Raw genomic sequence first — 17983 nt, forward strand, 5'->3', positions numbered from 1 at the left:
GCCTCCAATGATCTATCAGAGAAGTCTGGGAGCTTTTCCCTGCGAACATCTGAAAGCTGTCAGTGCCAGTGCCCTCCACCATGCTCCTCCCCATCATCACATCAATTGGCATGTCCTGATTTAAGCCATACGGTGTGTAGCCAGAGGGGAGTTAGGCTTGAGAGAAATTCTGTTATCACCTGTGTTTTTGCAAGGCTGCATTGACATGGAGTGTCAGGATGTAGTCCGTATTTACCTCCTCCAAGGAAGTTATGTTTTCGGTTCTGTTTGTTAGCTGGATTACAGAAAAAATACTGGCTCGATTTTAAAGAAAATGTGTAGCGTGGGCCAAGGAAGAAGCCATCACATTTTGGAGCAGGGCGGTCACACAAATAATTTTTCACTTATGGGAACGGCCTTGTCGGAGGTCTGCGCTCAGTGCCCTTTGTAGTTCTCCTTGTTATGATAAGGCTATAGCTTTGTTGTTGTTGGGATTCATGGTAAACTGAGGATGGAATACTAACTCAACAGTTTCATGCTTATTGCTGGCACTCAATTACTTAAAACAATGAATCATCCTTTCTTAGTACAAAAAAACCATACGCCAGATATGTGCCATTGCTCTGTAATGTCACAATTGGTAGATTGTTGTGGTTTTTCTTGTATCATCTTGCTAACAAGTGTTTCTGTAGGCATAAGATTGCCCTCATTACTAGTCATCTTCACATATGGGCACATACTGTGTAAACAAGTCTTGATGCCAATGCCAAAGCATGCTGCTCTGTATTAATGTACCCTACATGTGATAGGGTTGTGTGTACATTGAGATCATTCCAAATACCACTGAATCTCCATATGGAGGACTTTGTGGCGCTGGGGCTCAGACGCTTCGATTGCTAAAGGAGCACATGGACAAGGGAACGGAATCATCCGTCCGCTCCACCGACACCAATCCTCTGCAAATCAAGCTAAGCCTGCTCCCCTTTCCTCAGTGGGAGCCGAGGCTTTGTCACCATGCAGCTCACTGTGGTGTTGATAAGGGAAGTCTGGCTGTGGGATCTCAGAACATATGGTTTCAATAAAGATATAGTGGTTCAGGGTGGGGGGTAGGTGGGTTGAGGATGCATAGGCCCTCAGTGTTAAGAGGCTAAGCAGTGATGGGGAATCAAAAGTGAGAGTGGTTATAGAGTAGAATCAGATTGTTTGCGAAGCAGTTATTAGTTTGTTCTAATAGAGATGTTAGTTAGCTGATCGAGAAAACTAATCACCAACTGTTTTGATGAGCGATTAATCGGTAAAGTAAAGTGGGAGAATATGTTATTTCCATCCTCTCAAATATGGATATTGCTCTCTTTTATATCGTATCAACTGAATATCTTTGGGTTTTGGACTGAAGACATTTAAATACATCAGCTTGGACTTTGAGAAACTGGGATGGACATTTTTCACTATTTTCTGAGATTTTATGCCAAACTATTAAACTATTAATCGATTAATCTCAAAAATAATCGGCAGATGAATGGATTATGACAAATGGATAGATGTAGTACTAGTTACCAAGACTTATTTAAGGTTGTGGTTTTTACATACTGTATATGAGTGTCTGCTTTTTCTCAACTGCCTCCTCTAGTTCAGTTAGACAGCTCCTACATTTCCCAGAATGCCTGTTGACAGCTCACAGAGAATGTTTGATGTACTAACGTATCTTCTGCGGGTTATACATGTACATGGGGGCGGGGATAGGGGGGACGGGGATAGGGACGATAGCGTAGGAGCTAGACGGAGAAAGGTGTTTTCCCCAGTCAAGAATAGTGAACCGCACCTATGACTGAAAACACAACATGGTTTGAGGTCGCGATGCTTTCTATTCTCCTGATGTCCCTGGCCTGTATGTTGAACATCAGTGCAGACTGTAAAGTTTTGATTCTGTGGAACAGACACCACAGTGTGACACACTGAGGTCTAGAAGACTGAAACAGTTTCTGCTGTCACGCTGGACATATCTGGACATGTCTATATTTAAAATGTAAAAATACATGATCACAGCTACGTGTTTCAGTATCTAGATGTTTTATAGACCCCCTCAGCTTCTCTCTTATCTGTTGCCACCTGACGGTTCTCTTTTCCTCATCCTCACTGGGGTTTTTCCTTTATGTCCAGGATAGAAATTGAACAGTGGCATTGAATTGAATGACAGCTCACGGTTAAATGCCCACGTCACGCTCTGTCTTATCACTGCTTTATTTCCCACCTCCCTTTGTGCTCTTCCACAACCTCCTGGATCTTTAGCACCTGTACAGAATCACTTTTAAATCGCAATGATTACAAATGACACACAAAAAAAAGATGGTTATCCGGCTTTGGCATCTCAGCCATTCTGCATGTCACTCATCCCCTGGCGATTACCAGCGCCAACGAGATCATCCAATGTACTGCAGGGAAGCTTGTAGGGATGGTGGGAGGAGAAGAGGTGAGAAGGGGGTTGGGGGTGTGAAAGGAGGGATTAGAGGATTCATTTTGCTCAGTGGTAACACTGCAAATCTCTAAATCTATTGGCTCTTTGAGGTAGAGAGGAAGCAGTCTCATTTAAACAAGCTGGTTCCTTTTCAATTCCAAGTTTACGGCGATAACTGCAGAACTTATGTTGCAGCAAATTCCCTCGTTTGTGTCTGAATTGATCATTTCTCAGTGCCATAGATTAGTGGGGCTTTTCTTGAGGGCAGCTCTTTGTTGATTTAATCCAGGCAACTGGATTTCCCCTGTCATGATCCTCCAAAGTGTAGCCTATCTATGGTCAGTGGCGTCACACCCGCTAGATGTGAGGGATTTTCCTTCATCACCATAAAAATGCCGCTTTAAAAGCTGATGTCTTTTTTATTGTTTGACCACACTGACCAATGTCTCAGTTAAAACAACAGTGGAATCATGTGGCCAATAAAAAAAGTCAGCTTCTGACCTTCCTCTCTTGATTCTGAGAAGTGTGAGACTTAGCGTAGGGTGACCAGGAAGGTCTCGTCAGTGCTACGGGATAATAGGAAACATCTGGAAGTCCTGCCCTCTGTGACTCTTACTTTGGGCCACACACAAGTCAGATAACATGTCCAATACTGATGTGTGTTTGTGTGGTTAATGATATTTTGCTTTGGTGTGACTGCACGTACACTTTACAGCTGCAGTTTTTTTTTCACACCTCTTCTTCTGCTGTTACTTTTCTATACGTCCATCTGTAGTTACTGTTGACAAGGCTGCCTGAGCAAACAGGATGACTTGTGTACATGCATACAAACGCATTATCCGACCTGGTGCCCAGGAAGACAGACGTGCAGGAAGCCAGCCTTGAGCTTCCTCTCCAAACTTGAGCCTGTGTCTACCTCTTTCCTTTCTATTTCTTTTCTTTCCCCCCCTCTCTGCTCCATCTCTTCAGCCCTCCCCACTTGGTGGGAAAGACCAGCATGAAGTTTCTCTGGGCTCGGGGGGTATAAATAACTTCAGATTCTAACTCTCATCTTGGCCACAACGCTATGGTTTCAGTTCACTGCAACCTCAGCACCACTGAAGTCGTACAAACACAGGCACACGTCACATATAGCAAGAGTGAAGGGGAAAAACAGCCTGTAGAGTCCTAAAAGCAGGTAGAACAGTTACTGCTGGGGTTTTGTGAGTTTGTTTTTATTATTACTGTGCTTTGAATTCTGCTGCTTAGTAAGACTTAAGAGATGGGATGCAGGGTCTCATGTCCGGTTAAACCTTCATGCTGAAGTGACAGATATGCTGGTGTTCGAATGAAGCAAAAGTGAAAAACTAAACATTTTTGGTTTAAAAATATTGTACCATCCTATTTGATTAGTCGTGCTAGATCTACAGGCTTTGGACAGAGTTGAAAACGACTTGTTTTGTAGGCCATTTGTTTCCAAACCAGTGCCCGTTGGCCGAGACGTTTGAAGACCCGCTGCACTACCTTAAACTGAGGTCAACGCACACACAACTGTTTTATCTTGCCGCTGTGCACCCTTCCATCTCGCGCTGGACAATTGGTACCTTGCAGTGCAGCTTTTGCCACAGTTTCAGTGCCAGACTAACTCATTACAATGCAGCGTGCTACATAAATGGGGGTAAATGCCAGTTTCCAACTTAATCTCTGTGCTTTTTTTAGTCATGTGTGTTGATAAGCCATTTCTTTGAGGCATAAGACTGCAGCAGGAATTTTAAGAATTCAAGTTAACAAGTCTAAACCACTGTAACACCCGGAGGCATAATGTAAAAAATAAAAAACACCCCTTCTTCCCTCCACAAGAGATGTTTTTAGATTCTTACAGCTGTGAAATGGCATATAGGAGGAAAGTCATTTTACATGATCAGTATGGAAAGATGTGAACACTGACATCCCATTGGTTACAATAAGTATTTAATGGATTCAATGTTTCTATTTGAGTAGTTCTATGTTATGCAATCAAAGACGTGAATCTATTCAGGAGTGTGTGCTGTAGAATCTGAAGTGTGTGGAGGTGAACCAGAAGTCATCAGTGTTATATCAGGTTACTGCTTTTACTGTGTCAAATATCAGATCACCACAATGCCAGGAATGCAGAGCAGAGAGACTTTTTCGACGCACTCTTTCGTTAACAGGGATTTTTTTAATGAATGGAGCAAACACCAAAGAAGAGACTCGACCATTGTGCACGTGAGAAGCTCTGTGAAGTGCTTGTCAACAGGCTGATATACGATACAGTGGGTGACCTGGCCTGAGTCGTAAAAGCGCGGCAACACGAGATCTCCAATGTCCCCTTGAGGATCATGACCCGGACAAAGTTGGGACACGTACTTTCTCCGCGTGGAGACTGGGCGGCATGTTTTTGAGAACACACTTGAAGGGGTGAATGAATAGGATGGATGGATACCTGCGGAATGACTTGGCACAGACTTTCCCTCGGGAGCTCCCTTTTTGGTTAAGAACTGTGGCAGCAGGCTTACAATGTTTGTTTGCTTTCACAAATGCAACCAGATGTGTGGCTTCTTTCAGGGTCAGAGGTCATTTGCCTCATAGGAAAAAATGCTGAACAACAAAACGACCATGGAACAAATTGACGGAAAGCTTCTTAAATGTGGAGAATATGGCAAAGATGTTTGATAATGCCTGGGTTAGATTACAGGACTGTTGAAGCTTTGGCCGATCAGGGAGGGTCAGAGTAAAGTGCCTGTATGCCGTCCAGCCAGGAAGCTGCTCACACGACACAATGGGACAAAGAAGGAGAGTCACACACACATCACACACTGCCCAACACAGTCCTAAGCTTGTCTCTCGTTCCATGGTACAAAAGCACTTTCTCAAACGCAAGTAATGGTAATACTATACCTATGTGGACTCGATTAGTAATAAATCAATTAGTTGTTTGTCCTATAAAATGTCAGAAAATTGTTTATAGAGGACTAAATAAACCAGAAAATATTTAATTAAATTTCTCAAAAAACAATTGCTGTAATAGTTGACAACTAATCAATTTAAGTGGTTATACCTTTCAGCTCTAAAAACACTCACAAAAAGTTGATCGTGGTGGATTTCCATCGTCTGGATAATCGTGAATATCCAGAGAGGTGTGAAACAGAGCCTGATTTATAAAAACAATACAGGAAGAAAAAACAAACAGACTCTCACAATGTTGCTTTTTTAAATTGTTTATGCATTTATTTAACATTTATGAATGTTCACAACAAAAAAAAGATGCGTGTACTATTTGTAATGCAATAGAAACGTTTGTTTCCTAACACAATGTAAGTTAAAGGGATTCCAGTATGTTTTAGTGCCATATTAGGAGTTTTAAGGGAATCTGGATGATTATCGGGATAATATTGTGAGTCATAATTATTTTGGCCAGGATAATTGCGACATGAAAATTTCATCATCGTCCAAACTATCTCATTTGAAATGTTTTCCTCTAAATAAAATGGGCGTCCTGTTATCCAGAGTGGAGCGAGTTGACTCTAGGATCTTACTTATGTAAGATATGTGCTCGGGTGGGAGATGCCGCTATGAATCGTGCTCCTTTCTGACCAATAATTAGTTTTTTTCTTAATGCCAGTCTTAAAGTAGCATTCTCACTCCTCCTGACAGACTGTTTGTGTACGTGTTGTGACAAAACTGAATGAAAAGTGTATCTAATGATGCCTCGTACAGCGTAAGAATTACTAGAGCGCACTGCGTGTGGCAGCCTGAGTGAGTGGTGGAACGATGCGAAGGTGGTGGGAAGATGCATGAAAGAAGGAACACTGTTGGATTTAACTTTTCGAGCTAATTGCCACACAATACTGAACAGAGGACATTCACACAGTTAGAAACAAGGAAGGCTTATGCTGTCATTTTCTTACCCTTAGCTCGAACATTAGCTCTAAGATAAACGATTTTAACTTTACAAATGACTTGGGAGCTTCGCCTGTTTATGTTATTTAACCCCACGAGTTAAAGAGGCTGCTGGCTATGTTGTTATAACTCTTCACGACAGCTGCTGACAAATTCTTGGACCTTGTTGCTGAAGGGCTTTTACTTTGGCATTTGTTCAAATGTGATGACATTTTTGCCAACTAACATGTCATGATGAAAGGCTTGAGTCATACATGCTTGAGCTGTTCCCGTGACGATTTGGTTTCTCACATGCTGACAGGAAACATTTTAGGAAATGGTGCTACGTTTTGACACGATGAATTATTACCACAGCCAGTTTTGGGGGATTTTATTGCCTCCAGCTGCGATGTACATGACCCCTTTACAGGATAGATGTGTGACAGAAACAACAACAACATGTGAGTGAATGGAGCCTGACCGTAGTGTCGTTTCATCGTATGATCACATGAGATTCAGTTTAACAATTTAAATTCCACACTCTGTTATCTCTCCGCTGTACTTCCGTTTGTACTCAGATGAAATATTGTGAGTCAAAACGATCCTAGAAGCTTTCAGAAGTGGAAACACAAATGCTTAGTGGCTGCCAAACTGAGAAGTTGAGCTACAATGTAGGTCAGTTGCATCAGTGACTAAAACTTTTTCAGACAGCGAGGGCTTTAACTAGCTGCTGTCTGTAGATCGAGTTGGTAAATACTGTTTGAGTCAGATCTAGTGGGTGTTCTCTATGATCTTCCCCCCTGCTTTGCCAAATGACCATTATTGTGTGGTAAGGGACACTAATTTGGTTCTTTACCACCATTTTCATGACACTGTTTATGTCTGCCCAGCTGAAAGTCAGGCGTGGCATTCTCACTTTGGTTTTTGCTTGGTTATGTTACATATATGACAGCAAATACATTTTGTTCTGAATATGTAGGAAATCGCTAACTGAGTATAGCTTAAACGATCAGCTGTGCTGCATCCTTTTCTGCAGCCGGTCTTTGGTCTGTCCGAAGCTCCACATGTCTCTGATGGCTCACTCAACACCACACTCGCCACACTCTGATCCAGTCTGTGATTCCCTACGTCTGTCGGCACCAAAAAACTCCCGTCCAGATGGCCTCTGCAATCTGGTCCATGATGTTCTCTCCTGATCACCACATGTCATCCCTCAACAGGAAAGCCACTTAGAAAAAAGGACCCACAGACAAACCTGTCAAGCACTTGGTAGAGAAGAAATTAGGTTATTATTAAGCTGAGATGGAAGCTGAACTTGACCTGTGAAGAGAATATGTCATTGCAGTGGTAGTTGATATAAATAAACATGTCAAATATAGATAAATTGATCGCATTTTGACAGATTCACAGGTTGAAGCAGATGTGCAAGTCTAACTATTAACATTCAGTGTACAAATGGGGATAACGCATATTTAGACATGTCTTCCAGCACACTATTTACATTCTCATTATCACATGGGGAGTGTGTGAGAACTAGTGTTGTGTGCTTCTGTCTTTTGTGTTTATAGAAGTCAGTGACACAATTGAGAGGGAGTTTATAATTTTGTATCAAGCTGCTTAACAATCTGAAAAAGTGGAGCTATCATAAAGGATATTTATAACACATTACGTGCAGCCACTGTGAAAGCGGGAGCATCTAGCTAAATGAGATGGTGAAAATTGCCCCTCAGTTTTACTTGTCCAATTAAAAACAAGACTTTCTCAGAAGATTTTAATATCTGCAGCAGCCTTTGAAAGAACAATTTTTATGGACTGAAAGGCTTGCTAAGCCAGATCCAGGCTGAGAGAAGTGTTACTGAAAGTTTGTGTTACATATTCATCATGTGCATAATGCATTCATTAAGGCAACAGAGCTGATGAGGGCTGATGAGTAGGCAGTCTTCAACAGGAAGTCTCTGGTCCAGTGCTGACTGTCTGTTCTCTGTGGTCGAAAAACTCTGTCTCATCCCCCTGTAGTGTTTAGTTTCCGCCCAACTCAAAGAGCCCTGAAGTTTAAAGTCCTTCAAAGCGGAAGTGAGTGAGAGTGGTAGAAAAAAAAAACTGGACAAGACTCAAAGAAGACTTTGTGTTTTGGTGATTGGCTCTGCCAAAAAGGGGTTTCTCTTGGAAGACAGCGAGGGACTGGTTGGCGCTTGAAGGCGAGCTGAGGGAGTTTTTGGAGGGTTGGGGAGAGATGTGAATTACGGCTTCAGAGAAAAAAGTAATGTGCTAAGGTTTGCTGGGGTCCCTCATTGTGGCAACGCCACGGGCCATTCTCTGGCTCCACAGTGCTCAGGCCACAAAGAAGGGATTTCTTCATTTATTTATTCAATTTCATGCCATGTCGACCCTAAAATGGCCCCCATTGCCTCTCCGAAACGGCCCTGTCCCCCTTTTGTGGCTGGCCACCCCAATCCTCTCCACAAAAAGAGAGACCCTTAATAGGTGCATTGTTTTTAGCTTGTTGTTGTTTTCTCTTGTATACAGAGGGGGAGAGAGTTCGAGGCTGGTGACCTGAGAACTCTCATAGAAAAGTAGAATCTGTGGATCTGTGATTCTGTTTAAGGGTTGTTTCAGTAGGTGTGGGAACCGCAGCGAATTGAAAAGGGGCTCTCAGGGCCTGCTGGAAAAACCCTGACAAGTGTTTGAACTTGTGCTTGATATACAGGGTCTCTTGTGAGATATCTGAATTAAGTGAGATGGCCCAGCATTGTTGCTGAATGCTGATGTAGCCATGGGCAATCGGTAAAAAGCCCTGTTTTGTCCCCATTAACGCCAGCTTCATTCTCATTATGGAGAAGCTGCAAGAATGAGAGAAGTCTACGACCAAGAAATTTGATATTTAAAAAATGTAAGCAATGATGTGCCTCGTATGCTGCACTCTAATTGGCCCACTAATAAACAGACTTTTTCAATTATGAGCTGCTCTATAAAATGTTCCATCAAAGACATGTGTGTACCCATCGCGGCACCTTGCTGTTGATTTCCCATATGTTACATGTACATTGGCATTTGCTCTTGTGACCAACGTGAGTACATGATCCATCAGCTCAATGTCTCATCGCAGTTCTCTGTTTGTCCGGGTTACACAAGAGTATGTTTATAAAATGGAGATTAATGTACATGAATGAACTTATTTAAAGTGAATGGCAGTGATACATGGCATATATGTCGATGTTTCATCTGAGTCCAATTATAATATTAACCTCTTTGAAGGCCAGCGAGTAATAAAAAAAGTAATATACAAATATTTCTGTATCTTCGTATACCAGGTTGTGGACTTAAAATGCCAGAAAAAACCCTAGTTAACCCTCATTATTTCTTTAGTTTCTTTTGTACTTCTGTAATACAGCTACAGATATTTTTTTGGCACTTCCCTAAAATATTAAAAACACCCCTGTGTTATGAAATCCAGTACAAAGCCACCATTTCTACCAAAATCTCAGTCAAGGTGCCATGAGACCATGTTCTCACAGACATTAATTTCCCCATTAATTCCTGTTTAATATGGATAACCTTTGCAGAGTGTAAACATTCAAATGAAATGGATCCTCCCCACCTGACTCTGAGGGACCCTTGAGGCTACATCCCCTGCCAGCAGCGTGACAGCAGCTCCAACTGCTTCCAACCTATGTGCCTGACTGCTCGCCTGACTCACTCCCATGTCGCAACTTCATCTAGTTTGACATATATGACTGCTTCTTACTTCTCTCTAGTTATTTCCCCATTGTAATTATGACTGTGTAGAGTTTCTTGTGTTAAGTAATGTCTTTTATTGGTTAAGAGCTGCAACAATTACTCAACAAATGAATCGTTAACAGTAATTTTTCATGTAAAAATGGCAGAAACAGCTGTTTTCAGCCTCTCGTTTATATCACATTAAAGTGAATATCTTTGGACTGACGAAACATTTAGACACATCACCTTGGACTTTGAGAAACTGGGATGGACATTTTCCACAATTTTCTGACATTTTATTGACCAAACGATTAATCAAGAAAATAATCGTCAGATTAATCGATAATGAAAATAATTGTTAGCTACAGCCCTAGATTTATTCTTGTTAACTTTACGGTGGTGTGTATTTGTATTTTTGTGAACTCTATGAATGCCAGACTAGTCAAAGGCTTTTAGACCTTGACTCAAAGATGTGAAGCTATTGTTGGGTCATGTTGCGTAGTTGGCTCAGCGGCAGGTAGAAGGCTCTGTTCAGAAGCAGACAAGGCAGACGTGAAGGCAGCAGGCCTCTTACTCACTGCCCAGTGGAGCGAACACCAGCATATGGTCCATCTGTATCTTCACACCTTACTGTCTGGCCCCTCCTCGCTCTAATAAACCTCAACATTTAGCAAACCCCCCAACCCAAATCTGACCCTTTTGGCTGTTGGTCATATGAGACAACGCCTGGTGCCTCATCTGACTTTTTCTTTTCAGCCTGCCAAGTACTATGATGGGTGAAGATTGCATGTGTAAATAATGAAGACGGTGGTTCTGCATTTATGTCCATTCCTTTCAATCTATAGCAGTAAGTAGCATTATCCTCCACTATTCATTGTCATCGTCGGCGCCTTCAAACATCAACATAGTCTCATTATAGTGTGGCTGTTGTACCTCAAGTTAAGGATAAAGTCCATAATTTAAATCTTTTGAAGTGTATATAGAGCACAATGTGATTTATTTGTCACAGTTTGGTTGCATGCATGCACAAAACTGTCAGACTTTACTTAGAACACAGTTGATTATAGTGGCCATTCAAACATGTCATATACTTCCTTTGCACAAAAGCCACACTTCCTGTTCCGAAAAAACATCTGCTGCTTTTGTGTCGAGCTGCACTGCTTCATTCTGCAGACTGTTTATTTTCCTCCCCCCCGACCCCCCTGAGCTGAACCACTGCCTATCTCCTTCAAAAGAAACGCAATTCTTTTCAATGATTCGGTTGTCTCTAAAACACTGTTCGTTTTTGTTCAGTGTGGTTGTTCTGTTTTAACTTCCTGTTTGCGTGCCACAAACACAATGACGGAGGCGTGCATGTGCACTTCTTCTGTTGCAGTTTGGGTTTTTTTAACCTGTCTTCACTTTTTTCTCGCACATAAATGGTTGCAGTAAGACGGACAGTTTGGTGGGATCCCTCAACCTCCCTTTAACTTTCTCACGTGCCCATTCAGCAAGTTTCACGTTTGACAGCTTTTATGTAAACTGATGTGAGGGCAGTTTCTTACTCTGTCTACTTGAGTACAGACCCTGGCTAGTTTCTTCAGAAATTTGGGAAGAAGAGTGATGTCTGCTTTGGCACGACAATCAAGTGTGGATAGATAATGCACCTTGTGCACCAAGTAGCATCTTCTAATGAGGCACAACACAATTCTTGTGTGACCAGGCTCAGTGCAGACCTCCACCAGACTCCACCAGTGTTTTTGTGAGATGCACTTTGCATTCATTCACACCACAGGGGTTAATTTACTATAGTGATCGGCCATAAGACTGTTGGCTTTCACATTTTTTGTGGACCCAAGAGCACTTTTCTGAACTCCACATGATTTAGGCAGGAGGTTTCTCACTTGAGTAAACTTTTTCTTGGGCCGAACGCCGTCAAGTCCAGAAAAACCTCTTGTTGGTCCAAGTGTGAAAACACCCTTGTGCAACAGTTTGTAAATGAGGGCGGAGGAAGGGGTGTGGGGTTGTGAAAATGCCAACAAAAAGCTAACATGCTCTACAAAGCACACAGGCTGGTTTCTGGGAACTTTCTGGGATTGGAATTTGCAGTTTGAATTGAATCAATCAGCCTGTTAAATGTTTCTCCTATTCCCGGTATGAAGATATCCAACTGCATACTTGAGGCCATGACCTGCTTCTGTTTGGCTTCTGTAGTAAATAAGTAGTTTAAACATTTGTAGATCTTAGACCATTTACATACAATTAACACTGTTTCACCAGCCTGTCATACTTCACTACTCTGACAAAAAGATACCAAGCCAATAGATGATGACATTTTGCTTAAACTCGCTTATTGCTGTCAGGATTTAATAGTGTACAAATGGTTTTGTTCAATTAGAAAAATACACAAGTTTGAATGTGAAAATGTTTTTGCTTCTTCGCCAAGGGACAAGAGACTGCAACAGTTAGAACACGACTTTATCTATACATTGTTTCAATGAAACACTTAAAAAAGTAGATGAAGCAAAAGTAAAATAAGTACATTTTATCCCCTGAAGCTGAGGAAAAATGATTGACCATTGAATAATTTGTCAAAATGTTCAAATTATGCTTTTATATTTCAGAAATAACGTATAAACTACTCACGGCTACAAAAATCCATTTGAATAATTATAACATTTTGTTATATTTTGGAACATGTGAATTGGATGTTTTCAGAATGACTTTCGACTACTTCCTTTTTGTTGGACTTCCATGGCTTTACCATACTGAAATATTAGTGGTATAATTCTGCACCAGTGTCGTACTTGAGAACTACTTTGTGGTCTATCAAGAAGCTCCGTGGTTGTGTAGTCTCCCGGGGGATTGCATCATGAGCAGTTTCCCCTAACAACAACCCATCACCCCTGTGGCAAGAGACCATCGTGTGCAATATCTCTGTTGTGCTCCGTGCAGCAGCTGAGCCCCCTCTGTGCAGCCTCTGACTCATTATTATGAATCCAACGGTATCAAAAAATGTATTTGTGTCTCATCTGACCAAATATTATGAACACATTGATTGATGTCATCACTATGTTTAGGTTTTGGGCTTTCAAATCATCTCCTAGTTCATCCACATCCACAAATTCACAGCCAGTGTGGGTCAATAGCTGACCTGTGGCTGAATCAGATTTCCCACGGAAAGATAAATCCATCCATCTTAACCAACATTGGCAGAGTTATTGTTATTCACCTTTCATGTAGACTACATATTATTCATCGAAGTGTGAGCCTCCACTTAACGTGATTACACACCTTGGGCTCACTGATGACGATGTGCCCATGTCAGGAAAGAGGCAGACGGGTCACCTGAGATCATCCGCATCCTGCTGCCCCTCTGCATGTTGATTAAGAAGTAATGAGCTCACCATGTTCCCAGTGGGTAGAGTAGAGTTACAGTGTTCGTCATGAGTACTGTGTTTACCTTTCATGATTGATTTTTTTCCAAAAACAACTGGCTTAGCTTCGTACTGTGGAAAGGATGGCTCTTTGAATAATTATCTCATATCTTAATGTCAGTTTGTGTGTGCAATGCTCTGAGGTATTGTCCTCTCCATGCAAATTAAGCATGACTTGTAATCTGCCGAGGGTTATCTGAGGTTGAAATATCCACTCTGGTTTGCTTTTGCATTTGATTTCATGCCAAATTATCAAGCGAATCGGAACAAAGTAACATGGAATTACACGTAACTTGTCTGAGTATTGGTAACCTGTCGTCTTGCTGAGTTACAGATCAAGGCTGTGGAGGAAACCAAAGCAAATCAGATTTTAGGCTGTGTACCTTCTGCTCATTATGACATTACTTAAGTACACAAGAAATAGCTGAATATGAAACTCTCTCCATCTGCATTTTGCATAATAATGATGCTTGGCTTTCCAAGCACAGTGAACTGCTTTCCATCAAATGTCAACAGCGTTCCAATTATACCCACTGGTGCAGTGCCCGTGCGGCCCACTGCTTGGCCTCGGGTATTGCTACTTGCAGCTTTCTCGAGAACAGCTCATCTAAATAACTTGACACACTTGACACTGGACTTCCTTGGGTCCTCAGCATTACAAAATTGTCATGTACAAACTTGAAGGACAGAGAGACGGACACTCATTCCATTTTAGTTAGAAAATACCTACTTTTGGGGACATTTCCTGGTTTTGATTCTGATCACGTTCTCAAAATATTACAGTCCAGACTGTAGAAATCCAGAGTTTGAGTGAACCATAAACATAAACATGCTTGCTGTTTATGCCCAGTTTATGCTCTGTTCTGTTGTCTACTGAAGGCAGAGAAAGCCTCCAATTTTCTCTCCAAATAAACCGGTGTGCTTTGTGATGGAACAATGAAGACAGCCAATACAACCCTGGGTGAGAATGGCCGTGTTGTGGGCGAGACCTGAACTGAAAAGATCTCTTTGTTGCTCCTTCCCGCCTTCCTCCCTGCTGATCTCCGTGTCACCACATCTGTGTGGCACATTTTGTTGAAAGAGTGAATCCTGCCTGGATGGTAGATGTCAATAAGAAATGACTCCAAAGTCCAGATACTTCAGGTCTTACCTCTGTTACCCTCCAGAGTCCCTTTCCCTTTTTTGTTTTTCTTTGCTCTCTCCTTCACCCGCCCCGCCGTCACCCTACTCTCCCACATCTGAGAGCGACTAAGGAAAAGCCTTGTTTCCTGCCTCTTCTTGTCTTCTCTGCCAGGGAGCAATCTCTCACATGAGTGACTCCTCCACTGTGGACATGGTACAAGTTGCCATATGGGAGATTTAATTAGTGTACGCCTCAAGCACAATCAGCTCCCTTCCTAAACCAGTCAAGAACACAACAGCTACTGCTTCCCTTTAATACGGGTCTTAATTAGCAAGGTCGCAGCTCTCTGCTAAGGACCTTTGCTTTCAATTTTGGTACAACCTACGCATGAGCCAGTAAAGACGGAAAAAAATACTGGAGACAATCCTCCCAAAGTGTTCGGTCTCTGAGGAAATGATATGATTGCTGCCTGCTGCTTGGTTGGCTGAGTTCTATCTTAAGAGCAAATGTGTGATTAGTCTCTCTAGTGTCAGTCTTTCATTATAGGCAAGCGACTTACTGTAAGTAATACATGTAGTTGGCTGATGTTATGTGTGACTGTAAAGAGCATGCAAAGGTTTTCCATCAAGGATCGGTTCAACCAAACTACAAAAAAACAGATTTTCTTACTTGCGTCTAGTTGTATCTAGTCAGCATGTTGGGTTGCTCTTGATAAACCTGAGAACACAGAGCCAGACGTTTTCTATTTCTTTTCCAATTAAGTTTATTTGTACTTGATATCAAATCTTAATACTTTTTTTAGTACAGTCTAAAACGTAGGCTCAAAAAAGCATCTAGAATTCCTCACTTCTTTTATCAGATATTTCCTGATCTTTAATCTGTACATCACTTCTTTAACACTGATACACTGAGCAGTGACAAAGGGGAAAAACACATGTTGAAACCCAGGTATTGTATCGACAGGGATATCTCTCATAGCTGTTGGACCTTTGTCACTTTCCAATGCTGTGAGCACTAAAAATTAAATTGTATATACAGCCATTGTATTGACGTTGAGACTGAAAATCTAAGACACAGATTGAAAACCTGAACAAAGAAAAGAAGTTGATAGATACCACTGGAACCATTGACACTTTCACATGTGTGTCCAGGCAGTGTGTGCACAGATCATTGTGTTGCTAGTTTCGTCATTGTAGCTTTTAAATGGCAGGAGTGACGCAGCTGAAAGGTTTAGAGCAAGAGCAGTAATACTTGAATTTCAAAATCATTGTACAAATATCATTGAAACCAGCGTCTTTTTTCCTCTTATGTAACACCATTCGTCTACGTGGCACGCTATCAATTTTCAGACTCGAGGCGTTGAAATGCAGGCAGACACAACAGCAGGAGCCTTCCAGATGAACAAAGCTACAGGAGTGGAGTTTTATTTGGTGGTTTGGGGATTCATATTTCCTCTATCCCTTTCTTTTCAAGACAGGATTGGCGTCTGGAGATGAGGCAGACAGTCAGACGGAGACAGGTTAAGCCTGTCAGACTGAGGCTGATAGACGGAGAATTGGGGAAGAGAGAATAAAAGAATCTGTTTGCAGATTCACTTCCCCTCTCTTCACCATCCTTTTTTTCCTCCAAGTCAGTATTCTGATTGGCAGTCATGTTCACACATACACTCACATGGACAAAACTGCACACACACGCAAAGCTCAAATTGACATGAGCCTATTATGGCCGTCTTCGGTGAAGTGGTGTGTGTAGGCGCTGTGTTCTGTTTTACTGCTGAATGCTCAGGTGCATTAGCTTCCACTACAGGAGATCCATACAGTGAGCTTCCCATGTCACAAGACAGTGAAGAAAAACATGTCTTGTCATATAGTAGAAAGTTCTGTGGGACTGTGAGACAACTGTGACACATCTTTGTACCACACCATGAAAGGCTTTTTGAAGTATGCACGTGTCCATGTGACTGTTTATTGCTCAAAGGTGTTTATGCTCATGCATAGTAATGTGACAGGATCTGTTTTTATTGTATATGTATCTGTTTTCCTCAAAGCAAAGAGTGCATACGTTACTCAGTCGAGGGAAGCTGGACTTCAACTTCCAGGCGACGCTTGTTGTGCTCATGATGCTTCAGGTTTTCAAGAACCCTGTCTTGGTATCTTGCTGATAGCAAATCAGATTCTCGGGATGCTCAAAACTCACCATGCTTATATTATGTAAATGCTTCAGCCCCCTGCCTCACAGTGCTTATTCTTAAACCTGCTTTGTTTCTGTTTCCCTTTTCAGGCCTTCTTGCACAGAATCAGAAAAAATGCAGATGATCAACAGTGTCTCTCACCTGAACATGTCAAGGTACGACTGCCTCTTGAATACTACAAAAGACCACGTCCTGCTAGTCACTATCTAAAATGATTGTTTTTTGTATATTCTAATGCTCAGATATAGTATTCATTCATGGATTTGCCTTCTTTCCCCTCATCTCCATCCATCTGTTGGTCACTTCCTTGCTGTTTTCACCCTCTTCCTTTCAACCTGCCTCTTTATCTCTTCCTTCCTCCGTATCCCCTCCCTTTACATCATCTCCCCTGTTTTTAGATTCTATTTTCAAATATTGAGGACATCCTGGAGTTGCACAAAGAGGTGTTGTCTGCAGTGGAGGCCAGTCTGCAGCCTGAACCTCAGCCTCAGCATGCACTGGGATACGTGTTCCTGCAATTTGTGAGTACATGACGCACACAAAAAAGCAGACAGTCACACGCATATACAAGCACATGGACTCGCACACATGCATTAAATCCTCCTCCATGCAAAAACACACACACAAACTCTTTTCATGGGCTACCCGTAACCACAGATGCAGGGAAAGCGTGCAAAGCCTGCTTTGAAAATACCCCTTAATTCTCTCTTTCTCACATGGAACACCCCTCCCATCTCCTAGACTCCCCCCTCTCTCTCACACACACACACACACACACACACACACACACACACACACACACACACACACACATACTACCTCCACCCCTTTGCCTTTCCTCCTTCCCATCCTGTCAGGCAAAAGAGTCTCTCTTCACCAGTCTGTGTCTCTGCCATCTCCTTCTTTTGGCCCTCCATCCCTCCATCCAAAGATTCCTCTCCGCTCTGCAATCCCACTCCCCACCACCCTCCTCCGCTCCCCTCTGTTTGAACTCGTTTGGCCCCAGGGAACAAACAAAGAAGGGTCTGTGTCCGGGGAGGAAGAGATGGTGTGTCACTCGGCGAGGGGACAATGCTTCTGCTGGTAGCACTCAATCGCAGGCTCCTTCCCTCGCTCTCTCCGTTTGTCTCTCTCTGATAAACTATCTTCAATTCACTTTCACTGAGGCACACAACACCTCAGCCAGGTATTCCACCACCAGTCTGCTCCATCAGCCTATTGGT

General features: G+C 42.2%; 1 protein-coding gene across 1 annotated transcript in view; it reads left to right on the forward strand.

Moving 5' to 3' along the window:
* Positions 1-17983, forward strand: part of prex1 (phosphatidylinositol-3,4,5-trisphosphate-dependent Rac exchange factor 1) — an 85193-nt gene that overhangs the window by 2206 nt on the left and 65004 nt on the right. The window contains exons 2-3 of the mRNA XM_029435043.1: positions 16850-16915; positions 17159-17281. Of these exons, the coding sequence (XP_029290903.1) occupies positions 16850-16915; positions 17159-17281 (189 nt within the window). The remainder of the gene's footprint in view (positions 1-16849; positions 16916-17158; positions 17282-17983) is intronic.

The sequence above is a fragment of the Cottoperca gobio genome, chromosome 7 (assembly GCF_900634415.1).
Source record: "Cottoperca gobio chromosome 7, fCotGob3.1, whole genome shotgun sequence".
Lineage (NCBI taxonomy): Eukaryota > Metazoa > Chordata > Actinopteri > Perciformes > Bovichtidae > Cottoperca > Cottoperca gobio.